We start from the raw sequence: 24,329 nt of genomic DNA, 5'->3' as shown, positions 1-24,329 counted from the left end.
GGCAGAATCCCCTTCACAAGATTTTTTGCGCCAAAATTATCTATTTTGATTAGGGAGCTCTTTCATAACCCCAAACAGTTTGGTATTAAGGAAAAGTCACAGCAACCATATTGCTCATTTCTACCTCACACTCAGAAAGAAACAATGCCAGATCCCCCAAAGGAGGTACTAACCTTCCTTCTGAGTTGTGCAGCATTTGTTAGCTCCCCATTGTGTGCCACAGCGATCTTCCCATGAAGAGTCTCTACAACAAAAGGCTGGCAGTTCTGCAGCTCAGAAATTCCTGAGGTGGAGTACCTCGTGTGCCCAATACCAAGGTTTGAAGGGTACAGCTTCTTCAGGCTGTCTGCATTGAAGACGTGATTTATAAGACCCATTCCCTTTGGGAGAAAAAGAAAAAAAAAAGGTTCTGTTTTTTTTTTTTTCCTGGTGACTTTCTAAGTTCTTCTGTTTAATGGTGATATAGTATTAATGGAACAAAGGCAAATAACCTGAAAGACATGAGAAAGAAAGAAGCTGAATAGGTGTCACAAGGTATATCAGATCTCTTTAGTCCTCTTCTCAAATAAAGCAATCTACATTTTTGTGCTGAGGATTTTCATGGAAAAATCTATTAACAACCCCCATGATGCTCTCAGCTCCAGAAAGTCTGTGTAATCTTCTCAGGCCTCCATTCTGTCTTAGATTCTGTTTATTGCTACCTATGGGTAAAGTAGTTGCTACTTCCTTGAATCTCACTAATGCATTTATAATGATTTAGTCATCCATTTCCTTGTGCATAGTCTGTGACAGTATTTTTTTTTCTTTTTGAGATCAAGAAGAGCATCAGTGCTCTTCCAAATCTGCAGTTAACACCTGAGGTGGAGGGTGATTTTAGTAAAAAGTTTTTGTGACATCACTAGCATGCTCTGGGTAACTTCTGTGTGTATGCCACTGTATGCACTGTCCTATCAGGACAACGTTGGCAGGTTTGTTTTAAGCATACATTCAAGGCAGGTAGCAAAATGAGATTCACTGAGAAAATCGAAACAGACCATCAAACATTAATTTTTCTCTACACTGCTTCTTAGCAGAAACTAACTTATATGCATCTCACTTAAAAATACAAAACATTTATTTGCATTTTACCTTGTGCACTTTGAATGCCTGGGATGACTCTCCATCACTTGTCACAATTCCAGCGCTCTCCTGGCCCCTATGGACAAATAAAATTAACATGAAGCACTGACATGATTTTGAAACACCTTAACATACAATGGATAGGTGTTTTTTAAATGGAATTTTAATGTAGGCTTCTTTGTTGTTTTATTTTACAGACTTAAAATTAATGTGTTAATTGCAAGTTTCTTGCCTGTGTTACGTTTATTTCAAGACAGTCACATAAGGTTTGTGCCTAAGTCTACTAAATTCAGTGGGAATCTGTCCACTAATAAGTATGGCCTCAGGCTCTTCTTGGACTTCAATTTCAGTATGGGCATAACATAAAAACAGATGCTTAATTGGAAAGGCCATTTTTAGAGGCACAGCAATCTAGGCAATAATGCTAGGTTCTATAGTGCTATTCTATTTCTGCTTTGGGTTTGAGATGTTACTAAAAACTGATGGTGTTGCTTAGGGGAATGGATTGTCTTTTCCACTGATCGCCTATGCAGAAGCTTTTGCATTTTTGCACTTAGGCAGACAAGATAGCATTTACAGCTCTAAAAGCTACACAGACCCTCTGATAAAAGCATCTGAATGCATAAACCTAATGTTGGGCATCTCAGCTTCAGAACTCAGGCAAAACAACTCTGATGTACAAATGTCTACAAATGGAAATACTTCTCTTACAGCACATCAGCCTCGGGCTGGCAGTTGTGCTTTGTTGAGCAGAGCTGATTCAGCTGAAATATGTGTCTTTTCGCTGTCCTGTTGCCTGTCCTCCCCAACCCTTCCCTCTGCTGGGTCCCCTGGGTGTACCCAGACCCCCTGATGCTGCCCTGCCCAAGGCAGGCAGAACACTGTGCACTTGCCCACAGTTTGCAATTATCCATTGAAAAGCTTTGCTTTGAAGATTGTTTTTTTATTTGTTTGGTTTTTGTTTGTTTGTTTTGTTTTGTGGATAACAGTGCAGGCTGCTCTATCTCCCTTTAAAAGATTTCCTGAAATAAGGCAGTGTTGCCTACAACAAAACTGCTGCTACGTGCCTGCCTGTGCCTCTAGTACTCATCAGGACTTTGGTGGACAAGTGAGCTCCTGTCCACTCTCACATATAATACTTTCTGAATAGGAAAGATGTTTTCCTTAAAAAGGGAGAGACAACTTATATCCTACTTGTGCATTGGACTGGTTTGGTTTAATTCAGTTGAAGTCAGTGAAATTATTTATTATAGGCAACAATAAAACTGGGCACAAAAATCAACAGAATGGATGCGAATCTACAACTGACATGCTCACTACCAATTTTCTCCAGTTCATAAAACCCTTTTATTTTTTACTAGTCCCAGTTGGATGTAAAGCAAAAAGTTTAAAAGACACTTAATTACAGAAAGCAAAACAACCCAAACTTCCCACATATCTGAACAAATTCACCCTGTTAGTGACACAGTTCTTCAAAGAAGATAATGAGAGATGAGGACATTCTTAAAGCCATTCACTTCAATACTGGAAGATATTCCAGCTATAAACACAAAGACTTAAGGGTTGATGCAGTGCATTCAGCAACTTGCAATTGCAATGTTAATATTACAGGAAATTTCCATTTTAATACTGTCATGGTCTCATTAAATAGTAACTAAATCACTAAGAAGAGGGAAGCAGACACCCAAGGAAGGCCCTGGTCATGGCGTTGGATTACATCTTAGCGCTGACAAAAGACATGGGATCTCAGCGTCATTACCACAATGCTTGCACCACTTCACCAACCGAGCCAGACTTTAAGTATGCCAGTTTTTATTAAAACATCCCTAATACATAAAACGTGTCTCTACGGCCCGCAGTTCAGAGGCGAACAGCGCGGAGATGTGAAGATGTAGGGCAGGACGATCCTAAACGCGACCGTTGTGGGGAAGGCTCGGTCCCGCGGCCTGCCTCCTCCGGAGCAGCAGAGGCCAGGCCACAAGGGGTGTGTGTGTGTGTGATTTTGCTTTGTTTTGTGGGGTTTGCTGTTTTTTTTCAAAGGAACGGAACAGCCTCTTTTTGCCTCTCTTCCCACACGCTGGTGCCCGCAGTGACTCCCGAAGAAGGGTCACGGCAGCCCCGGCCCGGCCCTGCCCAGCTCTCCCTCCCCGCCGGCGGAGCCGCTGCCCTCGCCGGGCTCCAGCGCCGAGCCCGCTTATCTGGCAGTGTCTCAAGTTACTCCCCTCAGGCAGCTTGAGCCAGTAAAACTAGATCCTTTCATCTCGGCGGAGCTTACTGACAACCAGCCGTCTGGTTTCCTAGGAAACAAAATCTTGGCTAGAAATAGTGAATCATTTCCAGGTCACTTTCAACATGGAGAGTGGAGCAGGGAAGCATTGGACTGAGGAGGAGGTTAAAGCCTTGTTAAGCGTCTGGTCAGAAAAAAATATCAGAAAGCAACTGCACGGCACCCTGAGGAATAAAGGAATATTTATCTACATTGCTAAAAGGTTACAGGAGTTGGGAGTGTGCAGGGACTGGAAACAGTGCCGTGCAAAGTACAAAAACCTGAAGTACGAATACAGAACGGTTAAATATGCCCACAACTCTGGGGATGTCACTAAAACCATGAAGTTTTTCCATGATCTGGATGCCATATTGCGATATGAGCCTGTCACACAATTAGCAGCAGAAGAAAACGGCAGGTGTTCTGCGACTGAGACGCAGCTGAACACAAGCCCCACAACAGACAGCACGCAAGGTAAAAAAAATATTTTTGCTTCTATTTTTCTCTCTTTGCTTAAAACCCAAAGGGAACAAAACCGAAGCCCGCCTTGGCTGGCGCTGGAGCGGAGGCTGCTCAGCCCCGGCAGCGCTGTTAGAAGTGACTGGATGCACGCCTCGCGCAGGGGAATAAAATGTTAGCACCCACCAGTGTCGAAGTCTGTAAATACAGCGTAATTCCAGCAAAATTGTGCTAACTGCCTGTATTGCAGCCTCGGTGAGTACCTGCTAGTGTCCAGGCTCCTGCACTGGGTGGAAATGCTAAATTTTAAAAAGCTGCTTTCTTTCCCTTTGCCTTTCCTTTGTAGTACTTTGGAAGCATATTTTTTAGAGCTCCAATTCAGATGTAAATGTAAAGCAAAAGAAAATACAAGGTTGAAACTGTCAGGGTATTGTAAAAATAATTATTTGTGGTGATACAAGTGAAATTTAGGATTTTTATTCTTATTTCTCATATATATAGCAGCTTGATATTTAGGTGTGAAGACAGGGTAAATTATTTTATAAGCAGTTTTACTTAAATATTCAAGAAACATGCTTAATAATCTCTCATTAAAAACTCGAATTTAGCAGTGAAAGTAAAAATTACTGCATTTATCAGACTATTTTGCAGCAGAACAAGTGAATACAGCTGCCTTTATTCAGAAGTAGGTTTTACTAAATTATTTGCATCTCTTGTTTTATTAAACCTTCTCTATATATGCATTTAAGCTCTGCTTAACATTTCATTAGGGTCAATCTGCTGTTTGACATCACTCAAAATCTCCTTGTCACATCCTAAATGTCACTGAAGCATAAGCCCAAATGACAGTTATAAGTACCAAAATAAGATGACTAAAAAGAGAAATTAAAAGCTTAATTTGTTCCCATGGTATGTAGCAATTTACATTAATTAAGATTGTGAATCTTTTTTAAGAAAACAAGAAACTCAACATTATTGCCAGGGGATATTGTCAAAGGCATAGAATGGAGCTGGACATCAAGCTTGTCCTTGTACCATTCCACGTCTCCCTCTACGATGCTGTTTTACAGATTTGAGGAAAAGAAATTGCCATTTTTCACTGTCATTGTTTACCTTAACAAAAAGCTTGACCTTAATTTGCCATCAGTATCAGAAAGCCTCTAATCTGTCAAAGTCACTTCAAATTAAAATGGCAATTTTATAATACTGTTATATGCTCTCTGCACTGTGAATTGCAATCCATTTTTATTTTTAAGCTTGCAGAACTGAGGCTAATACAAGCTTTGGGGACTACATGAAATTAAGATAGTGTCCTACATCTGAGGATCTACCATTAAATTATCCTCTGTGTTTTGATGTAGTTTGCACCTGGTAATCCTAATTCTCATCTGCTTTAGGTCTCTAGGAAATTTAAATCAGCAAAAGCTAATTTCAATTGTGAATCCCAAATTATAGTATCTATAAAAATAATTACTCCTGGGTGAGACATGCCTTGTTTTGAAGCACTAGGATAGTCCGGTTTTAAAGATGGTATAATTAATTATATCTCTTCATTGCACAAGCACTTCTGTTACTCCCTCCAGAAAAACAAAAGCAAACAAGTTTTGTGGATAAACAAAAATTAAATGCAGCTAACTGTAATAATGCAACACTAATTCAAAAATTGAAATGCAAAGATTTTCACAACCACCACAATTGAACTGCAGCGAAAGCACACTAAGATAGACATGTGTCCTGCAGCTATGCAGAATGCATGCATGCATCCACAACGAGGGGCTGAGGGAACAGCTGTCAGATCATCAACTTTCTTATTTAAGAATGCAAGTCAAGCAACTAACACTGTACTAGAGGCCCAGTCCTATTCCACCTGCAGTCAAAGTACGATGTCTGCCCAGCTCAGTACTTTGAAGAGCATTGTTAGGCAAAACTGGCACCAGTGCCTGTGCAGCTGATACTTTCAAGTCCTTTTGCAGGGACAGAGCTGCCGGTGTGCCTCACAGAGGGAAAGGTGATTCCCAGCACAGGCAAAGGCAGTCCCCTACTCCTGCCCCAGCAGCGACTGCAGGCCCCCTCCTGGGCTTCTCCTTTTCAGCCACTGTGTGTTACTGGGGAGGAGAGGAGAGAAAAATGATCCCTCGCCTCTTTTAAAAGAGGCAGAGGCACCTCATTTTGAGGGAGCTGGAGGAATCAAGGAAGCCTAGGCTTACAGCACGAACAAAATGCTATCTGCAAACTAAAACCTGTGACTGATAATATGTGTCCACCATGAACACCTTATTTTAAGAAATTGGTAGCTGTACTGATTTGTCTTCTTAAAAGCTTGACAGGGGACAGGGCATGTTCCCAAAAAATTCACTGTATAGCTACCATTCTGCGTAGCCTCAGTCTCAATATTCCTGCGCATGCTTAATGTAAAGATGCAAAGCATGTTCTTACATTATCTCAGCTACTGGGAGATTGCTGGGGAGGGGGAGCAACAGGAAGGGAGGAAAAGAGACTATTTTTTTATATAGGACTGAATGGTATTTCAATAGTGTTCCTCTGAGGATTTTTCATATGTGGTAGAATCAGTTTTCTTTCGAAAGTGTATTTGAAGAAATTATTACTGAAAATCTCAATCAATTCTGAGAGGGGTGTCTCAGGACAAACTTTCTAGGGACATATACCAGTTCCCAGCTTGTTCATTAAAAGATAACACTTCATGCATAACACATGCAAAAATGTAAGCAGAGAGGTACATGCTGTCCTCCCAAAACACATCAGAGGCAGAGTTGTAGCTTAAATAATAATTTTAAAAGACACAAATCAACACATTCACTTCTCCTCAAGTATAGTTTGTGTATCATTGCACTAATCAACAACCAAGAAAATCTATGTGAAGTCACAGTGCGCTATGAAAAATGGTATCTTTCATGAGAGTTCAAATGAATGACCTTCCCATTTTGTTAATCAAGTTAAATTGGGTATTAAAAAATTAAATACATTGTTTACAAAATATTTGCCTAGTAATTCAAGTTATTTACACTTTTTATATTTCTTTTTTAATGTTCAAATATTAGGGCACTAGTCACCTTGCTTGACCTTCCCTTTACCTCAGCAAATGCAGAAAGATTATCGCTGAGCAGAAATGCATCAGCAATGGCTGGCAGAAAACTCAGCTACTAAAATGCAGGAAGTTCCTTCAGAATACTGACATAAAAGTGCCACTTTTTGGTTTTCCATGTCTGCACTTTCAACATGTCATTGACATATATATTTTTTAAACAAGTGTGCAATACTTTTGAGTAGCTTTTCTGGTTCAGTAATATATTTTTGTGGTAACTGTTCTTACTTAAAATAAAAAAAGTTTCTCTTTTAGTATAACAATGTAATTAACCTTATGTTATGGCACACTCAGAGAATTTATTCTCCTCTCCCTGGTTTGCTTTGCTGCTCTTAAGCAGCTGAAACGCCAGTCCTGTCTCTGGGGGTGGAGGCATGAGCAGCAGCTCCTGCCAGGGAAGCCAGGCAGACAGCTGGGAGCAGTCAGAGGGAGATCAGGCCACTGCATCTATGAGTCATCGTGAGCCTTGCTGAAAGTCAGGAGGATTTAGGATAATATTTTCAAACGCAGTTTTCAGTTTCACCGACGTCAGGGGTAGGAGATTGCATCCTAACCACACCTCATTACTGCTCCCCGTGCCGAAGTGCCCTGCCTGGCTGGAGCTCACAGAAGCTCAGCTCCCCTACAAGGAATTAACATTTCAAACCCCCTGCCAACACGGTATGTTGAAAACAGCGCACTACCACAGGACAACTTACAAGTCTGTACCCTGTGAAAATCTAGCTGTTTTTTGAACCTCATGTACATATGCTGCTTTTTAAAGTTACATAGCAATTGCTATAATGTTCCTTTTTAAAGAAATGTAACAAAACTATGCTGGAAAAAGCTAGACTTAATCCTGTCAGCTACAAATACATCTGTTGTCAAGTTGCAATTAATATTTTGGTTCCCTCCCCATACCATTAATGAATCCTATTGATTTCCAGAGCTCTTTGCAGAACATCCTTGTTTTCTTCATACTCTTCTAGGAATTTATTTTTGTTTCATAAATGAATTTGTGATTTTATGAATCTGTGTGCAAAGTCTATCTTTATTTGTATAGCTCTTACTTTACATATCTACTTTACCCTGAATGCTGAGTCAGAAGAGGATACAAGTCACTAGAATCAAGTCAATTTCAACAAAAATTTTAAAAAGCATTTCAAATAGCATTTTAAATAGCATTTCACAAGACATAAAATGAGTTGCCTCCTATAACTCATGCCCCCCTTATGGGGACAGGATAAATTAATTTAAAATTTAATTGAACTACAAATTAAGTTCTAAGAGTTCCAAGTTAAAGATCTCATGGTGTATGGACACTTTAATTTAAACTAATTTAAGTTAATTTAGTCCACACTTATTTTTCATCTAAAAACTCTTTCCTTCCCAGGTGAAATACCAGTCTCTTTAGAAGATGATGAGGATGCTCCAGGAGATCCACTACTTTTTATATCACATGCCAGACCTGTTCAACTAGGTATAGTATGATGGTACAGAGATCAAAAACTAAAAAGCAGCATGGGTGTCAGAGCACTTCCCGATAGCTTGAAAACACTGTCATTCTGTTTGTGATCAGCGTATCTTTAATGCAGCCACACTCCTGCACCATCTCCTTGCCAGTGTTAGCACTCAGTGGTTTGCATCACTAGACACTGACCACTGTATATGATGTAGCACCTGCATGACCCCCATTCATATGCAAGGCTATAGCTTAATCATGTTAACTGCATTAACCACAGTAATTTTGTTAAATGCCAGTGGAAAATATGCCAAATGCTAGCATGGATACCCATGTCAGCTTGTGGCTTTTCCCTAGCTATTTTCTCAAATCATGGATGCTTAAAACAGCATGAGTGGTGGCCTGAGCCAGGAGAGAGATGCAGAGCAATTCAGACTTGCAGTGGTCTCCAGCAAAACTTCAAAGTCACTTCTCCAAGCAAGGAGCGGTCAGCAATGCTTTAGTCCAACCAACTCTAGAACTCATTGGAAAACATCCTGCTCTAGTAGTTTTGCTCAGCAAAGTTACAAAAAAAAGGCATAGATCTGGCAGGACAGAAAGAGGAAGAGCATCCTAGGTGTGAGCCCCTTCAAGAGGCAACTACAGGAAATGGAGAAACATAAACAGATTTAAGCAACGGATGTACTGATTCGTTGTCTGGATGAACATCACCTGTCCTGAATTTCCTACATGGTTTTTCTGTTTTTGGTATACTCTCTATGCCTTAGTATACATTCCAGTCCAGTTACAACAACTTTCATTGCAAGGTCTGCAAGGTGCCATATTCAGCAAGAAAACAAGGCACAGGCTAAGCCTATGGCTATTATATTATATATTACACCCCCATTGCCTGGCATAGAAAGAAATTGAGGAAGAGACCAGAATGTCACGTGGAATTTATGCACATGTAAAGTACAGTAATTTCACGACTATAAGGTGCACCCTTTTGACTAAAATTTTGGCCCAAACCCAGAAGTGTGCCTTATAGTCCGGTGCACCTTATATATGGACAAAATTCAGAAGTTTGCCAACCCGGAAGTGTAAGCTGCGAGCCACAGGGGGAGCCGGCAGGGCCACGGCTGCCGAGTGGAGGCGGGGCAGCGGCTGCCAGGTGGAGGCGGGGCCGTGGGGCCACGGCTGTCGGGTGCAGGCGAGCCCGGGGGCCCATGGTGCCGCTCCTGCCGGGTACAGGCAATCCCGGGGGCCCGCAGCGCCGCTCCAGCTGGGTGCAGGGGGACCCGGGGGCCCATGGCTGCTGGGTTGAGGCAGGGCCTCAGCCAGCAACCACGCGGGGGGAGCTGGGGGCAGATCATCGCTGCAAAAAAAAAAGTGCGCCTTATAGTCCGGTGCGCCTTACATATTGGCAAAAGTTTGGAAATTTGCCGACACCCGGAAGTGCACCTTATAATCTGGTGCGCCTTATGGTCGTGAAATTACTGTACTTCATGCACATAAACAGAACATGCAGAAAGTATCTGAATCAAATTTTACAGGAACATGTTTTTATTTTTCAGTCCTCAACACAATGCCAAGCAGAAAAGTCTTCAATTCTGAGGAAGCTGCTTTCAACAAGTCAGCAAAATAAATTCAATTGCATGGGGTCTCAAGTACATACTCGTATGAAAATGCCCTCCCCTACTACCTCTTCTAGTCTGTAAGTTTCAGGCACTATCTCAGGAACTATTGAAAGAAAAATGTTGATCCTTTTGTATCTATAATGCCTAATATTTTGGTTTTATTTCAGCAGATCTCTCAGGTTTGAGGAAGTTTAGAAAAATATTAAATATGGCATAAATGCATCTTTTGAATTAAAAAAATCTATATCCTTCTTAAACAATTTTTTAAACAAATTAGGACTAAAATGCTTTTAAGATATAAAGACAATTTTTGCACTGACAATAACAACTTTGTTTCAAAACAGTACTTGTAGGCAGGATATTTTGAATTAGCATGTTTTCTAAAGGAAATAAGGAAGAAGCAAAGCCACCATTTTCCGCTCTGCATACAGCAGATTAAGTGAGCAATATACCGAGTCACCAGAACTCATTTGAACTAATATCCATAACCAAAAGTGAGCTCAGTTGGAAATGAACTGACTAGTGAGAAATACCGGTCTATATACGAAGACTAAAGAAACTATATTCCTCCCAGATGCCCCCATGCTCTACGGCTTTGACTGGGAAGTGTAGAGAGCACCTCTTTGTATTCTTTGTCCTCTCTTCTTGTCATCTTCCCTAGGCCTTTCCTCTATGGCCTATCTGATGTTGGCAGTTATCATCTGTGGCAGTTGCTATGGTTTGATTCATCAGTAAATCAGCATTTTCTTTCACTCCCTCAGGAAGAAATAGAGAAAGCATAATTGATGTGCCACCTGAAAATTACCCTTGTCAACTATGCTATGAGCTGGCTGCTGCAGAGTCCTGATTAAGCCAGGACTATAAGGAAAAAAAGAAATCTGTTAGAAAACTAGAATGAATTATGGAGACTAGCAAAGAATGGCTTTATCTAGGACAAGTTTGTCCCCAGACAGCTTATTATAAATATGCTCCACTGAAGAGCTCTGTGCACAATCATGAGTCTGCTACTATTGCCATCACACACATCTCAGTGGCTATAAAGTATCAAACCCCCATAATCTGGTTTGCTCTTCCAGAAAAAGACACTGAGAGAGTCATTTATCACTGCAGTATGACTGTAAAAACCTGTCAGTTACTGTGCATTTTCATGCTGCTTTATTTAATCATGCCCTGGAATTGGTTTGGGGTTTGTTTATTTGGGTTTTTTTTAGTTATTTTTGCAAGGCTTTAGAAAATGCATGAGAAATCACTTTCCAAACTAATCTGATAATCAAAACAAAGTGTTAAAGCAAATTCATAAATAGAAACAAGGGCACATTAAAAAACTAAAATATATTATATTTCAGTGTTTTAAGTCATCGCATGGGTGGCAACCTTTATCTCATAATGTTAAAAAATAAAGTTGTAGACTGGAGAAAATTAAAAAATATCTTAGTTTTGCAGAGTAAAAAAACTCACACTGATTTTCACTAAAAACACCAAATACTTTTGACTGATCTGCCGAGAAAGGTGCAGGTTCTGAGCCTTGAGAACTGGGTTCTATCACACAAATGACTGACTTAAGCAGAAGTCTCCATTCCTCTGCTCCCCTCAACTGGGTGCTTTGTTAAGAAAGAAGGATCAGATTCTTTAGATCCTTACTCAGGTTGTATCCCTCCATGTGAGTAAAAACTGAAATATGGCATGAATGCACAAAGTTAAGTCTTGATGCTAGTGTCAGTGACTTGAGGCCAATTTGTTACTGTGCTCATGCAGCACATCCCATCTTCCCTAGTGGTCTTCTCTCTAATGTCTGAAGGACAAAGCAGTTGTTTCCCAAGGTCTTACAGGTAAAAATTTAGTGTATTAGGACACAGAAGAAAGAAATATTCCTCTCATATTATTTAAATGTACATGTGCTATATTAATATCTCTCTTCAAGTGAAAGCAAAAATTGTATCAGAATTAACAAAAATGCTGATAAATTAATAACCACTAGCTTGACTTTAATGTCACCTCTGCTCCGTCTTTCTCTGGAGAAACAGTGTCCTTCATTCCCATTCTCTGTCCTTTCCCCACCCCAACTCCCCAATGCAGGTAACAAATATCTGTGTCTCTCCCCTACCCCACACAATGCAGGTAATCCAGCGCCAGCAGCAGAGGCTTCCAAACCACCGGCTTTCATTCCGACAGTAGCAAATGAAGGAGGAAAACACTGGACTGTTAATGAAGTCAGAGCTTTGATACGCATATGGTCAGACAAAAATATCCAGCAACAACTGGAGGGGACAGTGAGAAATAAAAGAATATTTGAACAGGTTGCTGCTAGACTGCAAAAGTTTGGAATTGACAGGGACTGGAAGCAGTGCAGGACAAAATACAAAAATCTGAAACATGAATACAAGAGTGTAAAAAGTGCCCAAGACTCAGGGAGTACGAGTAAAAGCATGAAATTTTTTAATGAACTCGATGCTATTCTGGGGCACTGCACCATGGAACAAGCAAGTAAATCAGATAATGATGAAAGCGAGAGGCCTCCAGAATGGACAGAAGCAAAATCAGAAAAGGATTCCGTAGGTAAGTAGTTCAACTACCCATATATCATTTAAAATTTTTAGTTTTACAGCACTAGAGAGATCCTGAAAAATCCTCAAAAAGCACAGAGAGATTAACCAATTGGCTGGGGTGGAAAAACACTGAATGGAAATTTCTATTTTGTACAGTAATTTTGTATTTTGTTAAAAGGTAATATTTCAGATTGAGTGATTGCCCTGTACTTTTTAAAATAGAACTGAGAAGCAAAAGGAGGAAAAATAGATGAAGACATAGGATAAAATGATACAGAGAGAAAATTCCAGCCAAAATCATGACAAAAGAGACTGTTTCCAGTTTAGATAACAGAAATGAATCTGAGAGATAGTCAGACTATGTTACTGGAAAAATTAAGACATTGAGCAAAAGAAATCTGTAGTAACATACATTGGTTAAAAAAATTAACATATATATTGCCTTTTCCTTGTAGTCCCAAATAGCTCAGTTTGATTGGCCTTTGGAGCAATACTACCAAACTGGTGAGACAACAGTGAAAAAAGCAAAAGGAACAGCAGTAAGAATCCTGGCACAGCTTGCCTTTGGTTTTGGGTGGTTATTGACCATTAATGGTAATGGATGGTCAATGCAGAATTATAGTAGACTGGTAAACCTACACTACCCAAGAGTTACTATATTTTTATTGATATCTACAACCAGAAACATACTTGTTGTTTAAGAACAGAATTCAACATAAAACTTTTTAGTTGAGGTGAGAGGATGATACTATGTTGGCCAAATCTAAGATGAGAAGTTAGTAAAATAATGGGAGAAGTCAAGAAAAATATTGCATGACGATAGTCTGGCTGAAAATGTTAGAAAATTTTGGGGGAAGATTCACTCTTCAGTTGCCATTTCTAGACATTTTGCTAATGCATCTACTTTGCCTGCTGGCATAAAGAGCATCCAAGGCTGGATGGACTTTTTTATTTGATACACCACAGCTGTTCTTATAAAGTATAAAATTTAGTGCCCTAATTAATTCAGCATTATTTACACAGAAATGCCTGGAGACACAGGTGAAGAGGACTCTGTTAGTAATATGTCAGAAGACCTACAGATTGCAGATACAAAAAAACTTTCTGATTCAGGTAATCTGAAAAGTTTTCTATTTTATATAAATACCTCAATTTAGTAATGTAAAATTAACTTCTAAAATAAGCCCAAACTGTATGATTACAGGTAGCAAATTCAGAGACCTAGAAAACTTAAGAGATAATGTCATAGAGATAGCCATCACATACTTATGTGCACATTTACAATGTCCTGCTAAATTTGATAAAATCAGTCCAGTAAGTAATCATTTCAAAGACTTGTCACACAGAATGTGGAGAAGAAACTACTGGTTTAGCAAGTTGAGTACAATGTCCTACTGTATTAACATTTACTTAAACTATGTATTCCCAAGGATTAGAATTGCTCAGTCTCCTGCACATGAAGTAATAGAGAATCTTTTTTTCATAGTATGTGATCAGGATATAATTGTGTAAATGCTCATGTCAGGGGATGAACACTTCATTTAAGAGTCTCACTGAATATGAAGGTCATATGCTCTGCTCTTTACAAAGAAAGATTATGGCTTACATCTGAAAACATAAATTTCAGGGGAAGCAGAAGTTTAATATTCAGCCAGAGATACATGAAAGTCTCTCAGGCTGACAGGTTTAATTGTCCACAACAGAGCACCTCATGTTCTCTTTCAGTAGTGTGAGGCAGAACATGGTCTAAATTAGGCATTAAGGAGTAGTCTTACAGAATTTTAAAAAGTCTAATGTGAACTTGAAAGATTTTAATATCAAATTAAAAATCTTCTGACAGATGATATTACTGTAAATACTACTCCAGAGAATCGGGCAGCTCTGCATATAATGAAAGAAACAGCTATTACAAGTAAGGAAAGAGATGGTTGATCATAAGAGGTAAATAGAGATATACCAGACAGAAACATTTTTGGTTTTTTCATTCAATAGCAATTACATTAATAAATTTAAATTTACTAACATATTTTTAAAAGTGACCTTTTACCAGCTCACCATAGGCACTTGACACATTCTATAAACAGTTGTCATGAAAAGCGCATTGCCTTTAGGGATCTCATTTTCAAAGAGACAAATATGAAAGAAATAAACAGCATTTTGTGGGATCCAGTTAAGACTGTTTAAAAAATGTATTAAATTCCATTACTCCCCATGAATAAGTAAAATTACTACATATACATGGACAGTAGTAAGACACTGTAAAAATACAAAGATTCAGCAGCCCTCCTTTACTGTCATCTGGCAGTTTTCAACTGCCTGGTGGTACATAATATTGTAACTTCTTGAACTGCACTCTTCCAAACAAGCTATTTAAGATGAAGTTAAATGAATATTTCTAGTAGAGTTCTGAGTACAGTAATTTCACAATTATAAGCCGCACCATTTTGACTAAAATTTTGCTCCCAAACCGGAAGTGCAGCTTACATTCAGGAGCTACTTATATATGAACAAATTTTGGAAATTTCCCAACCCGTGAGTCCGAGCCAGCAGCAGCCCCGAGCCGAGCCAGAGCCCGCCCGGCCCCAGGCAGCGGGGCATCGGCGGCACAGTGGCAGCGCTGCCTGGGCCCAGGGGGGCACGGCAGCGGCAGCAGCCGGGCATGCCCCTCTCCCTCCTCCTAGCGGCACCAGCCAGGGACGTCCCTCTCTCTCTTCCTGGTGGCACTGGCTGGGCAAGCCCTTCTCCCTCCTCCCAGCAGCACCGGCCGGGCAAGCCCCTCTCCGTCTTCCCAGCGGCAGTGACCGGGCAATGCCGCTTTCCTGCCTCCCAACGGCAGCGGCGAGCAGGGCCGGGGCCACTCCCTGGCGGCCGCCCCGAGCAGGGCCATGCCAGTAAACCCCATGATCCCACGATTCTGTTACTAATTGGCAACTTTGTGAAAGTTGCACGTGGATCCTCGCTGTGAACGAAAGTGCAGCTTACAATCCGGTGCAGCTTATATATGGAGGAAAAACAAAACGTTGCTGACACCCTGGAAGTGCGGCTTATAATCGGTGTGGCTTGTAATCATGAAATTACTGTACACATTTCTGTCATTTAAGGTAAGTGTAAAGATATCTGTAGTTTACCTTGGTTACCATCTCCCTTTTCAAATATGTGTATTTTAACTGCATACTTTGTTTCTAGGTAATTGTTAATGCAATATGATTTTGTGGGGAAAAATTAAAATAGCAAGTGATTCAAGTGTCTGTGGCTCAGCCTATCCACTCTTAAGAAACTTCAGTGGGAGAAAAAGGCAAAACCACATTCCTAGGCAAAAAAACCAAACAAGTTCAGTTTACAGAATTCTTTCCCTCATTCCAAAACAAACAATAGACACTCAAATAATTTTTGGCAGGTGGTAAAAGACACTTACAGTAATGTCACGACTATAAGGCGCACCCTTTTGACTAAAATTCTGGTCCGAACCCGGAAGTGCGCCTTATAGTCCGGTGCGCCTTATATAATGTACAAAGTTGCGAAATTTGCCAACCTGGTAGTGGGAGCCGCTGCTGCCTTGAGCTGCGGCAGCCCCGGCACTGCTCCTGTGGCATGGGGCTCCCGCAGTGCCAGGGGTGCCGTGGCACAGGGCTCCCGGAGCGCGGGGGCGGCATGGGCTAGCGGGATCGTGATGTGGCTCGCGCTTACGGTATCGCGGCACAGCCCAGGCGGGGGGGGAAGGAGCTGCCGGCAGCCGCAGCCCGGGTGCAGGGGGAATCTGGCACCAGCCGTGGCGGCCGAGCCGCAAGCCGAGCTGCGCCAGCCAGCGCCAGGTGGGAGTGCCTGGGCCCGCAGCAGCTGCGCCTGCCGGACAGGGCAAGCTGGGACCTGCGGCCACACAGTGGGAGCCGGGAGCCGCGAGCTGCACCAGCCAGTGCCAGGGGCAGGCGGGAGTGCTGGGGCCCACAGCACGGGGAGGGCGCCTGGGGCTGCATTTAAAGGCTATACCAATCTGTGAAAAATGTTTGCAAATTGAGCACCTGCCAGTAATTTGTTACTTTGTTGCACATGGTGCAGCTCCTTGCTGCAAAAAGAAAGTGCGCCTTATAGTCCAGTACGCCTTATATAATGTACAAAGTTGCAAAATTTGCCGACTCCCAGCGGTGTGCCTTATAGTCGTGAAATTACTGTAGTCTTTAATTTTATTAATGGTGACATAATAAAGTATTGCATAAAGCATTGAAAAGGTGCACACTTTTTAGTATCATGGAGACCCTTTGTTCTCTAATTGTGGTACATGCCTTTCCTAGACAGTCCAAATAATTTTGAAGTGAGAAACTGGTAAGTAAAGAGATTGTAGGTACCTCTGTACTCATAAATATACACGCTGATAAACAGTGAAAAAGGCAAACAGGCAGTGATACATTATATTGGTTGTTTGATATGAGTATGTCTCACAGTCACTGGCATTTAGGATGTGACTTTTTTTAAAAGCTCCTGCATATTCAAAAGCACTTATGCAGAAGTGTTTCTCAGCAGGCATGGAATTATTAAATGTATAGGTATTTGTGTTCTTTGGAAAAAAAAATTGTAGAAAACCCCCATCTGACAAAAATGAGAATTTAGAAATTCTGTTTAACTCATATGTGGATATCTTCCTTATCAGTATATGCAGTTAATGTACTCTGCAGCCAGAGCTGTATATTGCTCATCTATAAACATATGTGTGAGTGTAAATGCACAGAAGATGCACGGGCTGCGTCAGAGTGCACGTGCTTCTCGTGATCTTACAGTGAATCTGAGTTACACGCCATAGAAACAGTCACCACTGCCAGTCTTTATAAACAGCCCATTTGGGTTTGCCATACTCTAGTAAGAAAAGTACTAAGATGGTGTCAGTCAAAAGACAAATACACCAGTTTCAGGAGAACACCAATTATTTGATGTGCCCTGGTACTGTTTTTCTCCTCTGCCCATATGAATTTGCTACTCAAAGAGCAGCAAATGCTCACATGAGAAGACAAAGGTAAATAAATCCTCACAGCTCCTTGCACAGCCTGTCCTAGTTCCTGACATGTTGCTGTCAGTTCTGCCCAGCTGGGGGAGCAGAAGGACCACAACACTGCCCAGCTCATGGGTTTCCAGCTGAAGTGTCCCGTGATAGGCTGGGGACACTGTGGGTTGCTCTCTCTTTTGGCAAAATATACCCCACATTGAATCGATCTGCAAATAAAACCTTATTTAGTCATTTTCACTGAGGTTTTCAATTTCGTGGGATCACTTTTAGCTGTTACAGAAATCTATGCAGAAGAGCCAATTACTTCAGTTTGTCACTGCAAACTCCAGGTACATTCCATGTGTATCAAAATTGACAGTATGACCACAGAGTGTATGTATAGTTGTTTGACTAAATTTGACATGCCAGGGAACAACAGTGGAGATGAAAATAGGTTTCTAAGAAATACCAGTAGCCTGATGTTCTTAAAAATACCTACAGCAAGTATTTTACTTCAAACAAATTCCTTTCCTTGTCATTATTTTCTTAGGATTTTTGGTAACCCATACACTTTACTATATGTCCCTCTCAGAAAAAATTTTGAATAAATAGTGACACTTCCAAGATACATTCCTAAGCAAGGGCTTTTTAAAAATCTGTTGTTTAAAGTTAATATCTTAAGTTGCTACACACTCAGGCACTTAACATTGGCTTGAACACTTGCTGCTGTGTGCACAGATTTTTAAAATGTACGGATATAAAGTCAAAAGATAATGATTTCATACATATGCTTCAGGCTAGTGTTAAGCAGTGTTTCGGAGAAGTGCAAACCCCAAAGTTCTTACTCACTGCCTCAGCCTAGGAATATTTGGGTTGTAAACATAAACTCTTAATTGTGTATCCATTTTCTGTATCCACTTTCACAGATCTGTATGACAGAGATGGCAGCAACTTGCAAGTTGTTGAAGCCATACTGAAAATTTCCCCTGGTTTTAACATATCCCACTTCCCTTTTATACTATACAAGACACACATAAGAGTAAGGATTAGGAGACAAATTACTAATCTTGCCTCATGAGCCAGAAAACAAGATAATTAGTGATGGTGACAGAGTGCCAAAAGAGAAAAGAGCTTGTATCAGTCTGAGTGGGTGAAAGGAAAGACTGTGACAGCATTGCTCGGGTGGCCTTGTGAGCAGTGCTTCAAACACAAAGTAGAGATTAAGCATATTTGCTGGCAACTGTCTATAGCTCCATTAACAATGCAGATGGAGCCACTGTGTTTTATCCATGCCAAAAACTGTAGATGGCTTGTTCTGTTTGGCTCACTCTTCTTATGCCCTCCATCCAAAACTCTGAAAGGTGCCTTAGGCACAGAAAAAAAAAAAAAAAAAAAAAAAAAAAAAAAAAAAGAGAGAAAAAAAAAAAATAAGGCACATTATGCTAGTCACATCATAAAGAACATCTGATGCAAACACAGCTGTATTGATCTGGGGGTAATTTTTAATAAAATGGCTCAAGATTAAACTTTATTGCTCAATGTTTAGGGGCAATATTCTTGAATTGACTGAGAACAGGTTGGGAGCCAGAAAACTGCTGTCATTGATCCATGATGTGGCCTTCACCATTTAATCTCTGTAGAGCAGTGTCCTCACTGGGAAATGAGGATCAGCACTTGCATCATCCACCTGCCCATACCTCTGTCCTAGGGCAGAGGGGTGGAACTCTCCCTTAACACCAGCAGGCCAATGGCAGAGGAGTGGAGATCTCCTCCCCATGGAGGGGAGCCCAGGGACACCTCTGTCACCCAGCTGTATGATGTAAACCCCTGCAAGCTGCAGAAGCAGATATGCTCTAGGACAGGCTTTAGTACGTTGTCTCCATCAGGCTGGCAGCCTTACAGATCAATTGTCTAAGCACAGCACCCTAATGTGTCAGTGTCCTTGCTCCTTTTGAGGCTAATTCAAACAGTCTTGGCATCAGTCACTTGGGAATCTTTCAATAATTTCAGTATATATTGCACCCTTTACGCAAGTCACTGTCTTGCCTGTTCTGCTCCATGAACATTTGCCAGTAACTAGATATCTTACACCCACCATCAGGGAGCCATTCTACAAATTCTGATCCAGGTTAAAAAAAACATGTAATCCATAAACTTATATATCACAGTTGTTATGTGATATTCTGGATTTACTTTATAAGCGGTTACATTCTGCTCTTAAGCCTATTACTGCAGATAAATGGCAGCTTTAATGTATTAAGAGAGGAAATCTTTAACAGCAGTTATCATCAGTGGCATTCTGAAATAGGTGACTCTCAAGACATCACTCAAGATGTGTTTAGTTAATAAGAACTCTTTAAATTTTTATTTTTTTACAGAAATCCTTGAAGATGACAGGGACTTTACCAAGTCCACCCCAGCAGCTCTGAAATCTACACAAATAAAGAAGGAGATGATTGATATAGGTAGGTCAGGACTTAGTCATGATAGTTTTAACACAACATTCTACTTTACTGGGCATTGCAGATTCCAAAGCTTCGTGTTAGTCCAGCAAATTACACTTGTTCTACTTCTACATTATGATAAATTGTGGGTTTTGTTTGATTTCATAGTGCAAAAAAAGTATGAATAATTATAACAAAATCTCATTTTCCCTGACAACATACTCCTTTTAATACTACTGTATGATTAGTCTGCATTTGATTGTGACACAAATACAGTTTTTCTTACGCAGTTGCTAGAGAGGATAAAATGGAAAGGTAAACAGGTGTCTCAGAAACTCAGAACATTTTATACCTTGTCTGTATTTTTAAACTACTTCATGACTGCATTTAGTATCAGATGAGTTACAAGCAATTTATATATATATTCTGAACTATTTTAAATATAAAACTGAAATCAGCACCTCAGCAATATGCAGAAGTCATATACTCAATGATAAGTGATCAGGAGAAGATTTGTTTAAAATGTGAAAATTTAACATTGTAACACAGTAGGGATATTCATATTCTGGGATAAATGAGCATAAAAACCACAGAAGATTATGAAAAAAAAAACATCAGAGAAAACAATGATGGCATTGAAATATAGTTACCTGACACCCAGGATCAAAATATTCTGTACAGTAACACTATTTGTATGCAGAACTTAATAGAAAAAAAAATCCATTTTAGTGATTCTGTGAACAGCAATTCTTTGGCCTTTGACACTGAGAGTTTCTACCACAACAATATTTCTATTGTATGCATCAGGCATATTCCAGGCAAGAGCTTCCTTTCCAGCAATGATGTTATCTGTAATTTGGATGTTGAGACACCCTATGCAACACACCCTTTACAACTGTTGGCATTGGCTGATCTTGATTATGAAAGACAACTGTGGCAACTGTGACACTGAGGACAACATCAAAGTAATGCCATCATAACAATGACACACAGAAACACAAGTGACACTGAGGATAAAGTAAATCTGTAACCCTGAAAGTTGAGACATCTATCCAAAGTGAAGAATAAAACGTCATGCAGCTCAACTGACAGCCTCATACACACAAATTCCCTATCGTGTAATATCCAACTGAACACAGTAATCATGCCAGTCAGCACTACACAAGTGCCATTGCCAAAGACAGGAAGAGATCAGAGAGCCAGTATGGTTGAGAGAATGATAACAGAAATGGAAGCCATGGGGTGGTTGGTAATGGGTTAAAAAAAAAAAAAAAAAGAAATCTCTTAGGAGCTTAGGAGAAGACCTACAGCTGTGGTTTGGCCCATTTCCAACAGCTGCAAGTCTTAAGGAAGGTGCAGACAAGTGTCAAGGAAGGAGAGAGTGTGGGGACGGTTTGTTAGAGAGTGTTTTGATTGTCTAGAGCTCATGATGGTGGCAGTAGGGTTGAGGATGTATGGGTAAGAATCAGGACCAGGTAACAAGGCAGGTATCCTGGTGGGAATCTGTTTCTGACCACCCAACCAGGGCAAAGAGGCAGCTGAAATATTTTATAAGACGCTGGGAGAAGTCTGACACTCTCTGGCCCTTGGGGGAGACTTCATCTTACCAGATGTCTGCTGACAATACAACACAGCAGAGGACACAGCCTAGAAGGTTTCTGGAGTGTGTGGCTGACAACTGCCTGACACAGCTGGTGAAGGAGCCAGCTAGGGAAGGTTCCCACTGGACCTGGTGTTTGCGAATGGAGAAGAACTGGTGGTGGCTGGAGCCTCTTAGCCACAGCAGTCACAAAAAGGCAGTGTTCTCAGTTCTTGGTGAAGTAAGGAGGGAGGTCAGTAGAACTGTCACCTTGGACTTGGGCAGTGGTGGAGTCACTGTGCATGGAGGGATTTAAATGACATGTAGATGTGGCACTTACGGACGTGGTTACTGGTGGACTTGGCAATGCTAAGTCCATTCTAAATGATTAGTGCTTCCATCCAAAATGATTCCATGATTCTGTGATTCTTCAAGTCAATAACTAATGGGTTAGACTGAGGGCTTAGGACACTTTTAGGTGGAAATAGGTGTTTCCTACAGAGAATGACAATAATAATAGCAATTTATTTGTCTAAATCCAAATCTATTTAAAACTGGGTGTTTCCATAGATGATGATTCTATAAGCACTACCTCAGAAGACAGATCTTGTACACCAGTAGCAAAACGGATGGTGGGGACAGGTGAGTATTAATTTGCATGCATTTATTATGAAATAAATCATTGTATATGTAATTTCAGTACCAAAGCTGGAGCAATCAGATCTCTACTGTAAACACAGTTCTACTTTTTTACTCCTGATTCCATTCTAGCTTTGTTAGTAAACTTAAAGATTAGTTTCATAGCTCTTTTCCTTTAATGAGCAAAGTTTGTATTAACACCATAGTTCAACTTTGCCTTCTATACATATCTAATGAGCAGCAATCTGCCTACATCTGACTGTTTTTGAGTCTGAAGATTTTTTTTCTTCTGTTGAATCTCAAGTAGCCTTTTCATTTGCACGTTGCCATTTTAATTTGAAACCACACTTCTCACCAATGCTGAGATCTTTAAAGCTTAAGGATTACTGTTTTCCTACATGTAACAGTTGGATGCATCTGTCTTTAATTTCACAACAAGAGTGGCACAATTATAGTGACAAAATGTTGAATTTTAGATGCCTTGGAGAAACAAGAGATTCCACTTGCTGCATATTTTCCATACTTAAGAGAAAACAATTGTGTATGGATATGAAAATTATAAAGTTATAAGATTAATCATTAGTTGCAATTATGTTTTCATATATGTATATTTAGCACTTTCAGTTAGTTGGTTTTTTTATTTATATTTTCAGACAATCACATTCCCTTGGAAGAAGCACAAAATCACTTTAAAGTTATTACAGTTAATGATACGGGAGCAGGAAAACACTGGAGTGATAATGAAGTTAGGGCTCTGATAAACATATGGTCAGATGAGAAGATACAACAAATGCTTGAAGGGGCCACAAGAAATAAAGAAATATTTGAGGAAATTGCCAGAAGGTTAATGAAATGTGGTATAGACAGAGACTGGAAACAATGTCGCACAAAGTACAAGAACCTAAAATACGAATACCGTGCACTGCAGAAAGAAAATGAACATCTTGGAAATCCTAGGAGAAAAATGAGATTTTATGATGAAGTTGACTGTATCTTAAGAAGACAGCCTCTGGGAACCTCAGGCTGGGGATGTGAAAGCTCAAGTCTCCTATCAGGTACTAAAAACTTCAGTGATGAGATAAAGTGCTTCAAGTGAACTTTCTAAGTTGTCTGTTGGAGCCATGCTGTGGGTGTGAAATGTGTGGCCAGAAATGGGGAGGGAAAATAACTGGGGCAGCTGTATCTGCATTGTCACATAGGGAACACTCGGGGAACTCAACTGCTCTATGGAGACATGTAGAAGTGAGAATATTAGCAAAAAGTGAAAGCACTGAAGCATTCAGTGTTATTGGAGAATCTTTGCTCTTGAAAACAAAGATTCTGTATGTCACTAACTGACATATAGTGAAATGGTGCTAGAACACATTTTAGAAGGTTTTAGAAGTCATACAGCAGACATGTAAAGTCTGATGGATAAAGAGCTGCAAGCTCATACCATTTGGAACTGCAGAAATCAGTAGCAATCAATACAGAAAAAAATACAGAAACCGAATATATTACTGCTTGTTTCTACTCTCCATGAATGGAGAGATATGGGATATGAGATAAGGGATATGCCCACACCAAGAATGTTGTCAACACCGACAACCAACCTGGCTGTTTTACATTTTACCATGCTGGAAAAGGACTGTGTAATCTGTAAATACTGATTGTGGCCAGTAAAACAATAACTTTTCAGAAAAGAAGCTTCAGTTATTAATCTGAGGCATCTGTCAAATAAATGTGAGTAGGGTATTTGCTTTTGTAGTATAAAACTTTCTGGTGTGTGACTGACTGTGCCTTGAGAATCTCGACAAAACACTTAGTCATGTTGTTTTTCTCTTCTAAGTTTCAGTGGGAGATGCTACAGACACAGGATCTTTGAGTATCAAGAGAAAAACATGGAATGATGGTAAGAGCCCCTGACTTTTAAAAGCTTCTATACACTGCTGTTGAATTGGATGCCAGATTCTTATACACAGTATTCAAACAGTTAAAAAAACATAATCCTAGAACTGAACACCAAGCTCCAAACTAACATTCTTCTCTCACCCACAGAAATTGGCAAGAGTTCTGGTAAAAATGTAGGCATAAGGAAAATTGCAATTTATTTATTTCAGTCCTCATCCCTGGTATAAGTGAGGGAAACATCAGTAAAAATAT

General features: G+C 40.2%; 2 protein-coding genes across 3 annotated transcripts in view; one reads left to right on the top strand and one right to left on the bottom strand.

Moving 5' to 3' along the window:
• Positions 1-24,329, bottom strand: part of PPAT (phosphoribosyl pyrophosphate amidotransferase) — a 44,698-nt gene that overhangs the window by 10,328 nt on the left and 10,041 nt on the right. The window contains exons 2-3 of the mRNA XM_033059780.1: positions 1,129-1,195; positions 174-380 (exon numbers count right to left, since the gene is read on the bottom strand). Of these exons, the coding sequence (XP_032915671.1) occupies positions 174-380; positions 1,129-1,195 (274 nt within the window). The remainder of the gene's footprint in view (positions 1-173; positions 381-1,128; positions 1,196-24,329) is intronic.
• Positions 3,358-24,329, top strand: part of PAICS (phosphoribosylaminoimidazole carboxylase and phosphoribosylaminoimidazolesuccinocarboxamide synthase) — a 43,343-nt gene continuing 22,371 nt past the window's right edge. The window contains exons 1-8 of one of the 2 annotated variants that reach the window (XM_033059776.2): positions 3,358-3,859; positions 8,320-8,406; positions 12,123-12,560; positions 13,574-13,663; positions 19,904-19,990; positions 22,119-22,190; positions 22,841-23,242; positions 24,016-24,078. In XM_033059776.2, the coding sequence (XP_032915667.1) occupies positions 3,472-3,859; positions 8,320-8,406; positions 12,123-12,560; positions 13,574-13,663; positions 19,904-19,990; positions 22,119-22,190; positions 22,841-23,242; positions 24,016-24,078 (1,627 nt within the window). In that variant the 5' untranslated portion in view covers positions 3,358-3,471. The remainder of the gene's footprint in view (positions 3,860-8,319; positions 8,407-12,122; positions 12,561-13,573; positions 13,664-19,903; positions 19,991-22,118; positions 22,191-22,840; positions 23,243-24,015; positions 24,079-24,329) is intronic. The other variant, XM_042779258.1, reaches the window with a different exon arrangement.

The sequence above is a fragment of the Catharus ustulatus genome, chromosome 5 (genome assembly GCF_009819885.2).
Source record: "Catharus ustulatus isolate bCatUst1 chromosome 5, bCatUst1.pri.v2, whole genome shotgun sequence".
NCBI lineage: Eukaryota > Metazoa > Chordata > Aves > Passeriformes > Turdidae > Catharus > Catharus ustulatus.
The sequence above is the reverse complement of the archived record's forward strand: the minus strand, read 5'-3'. Positions and strand labels throughout refer to the sequence as shown.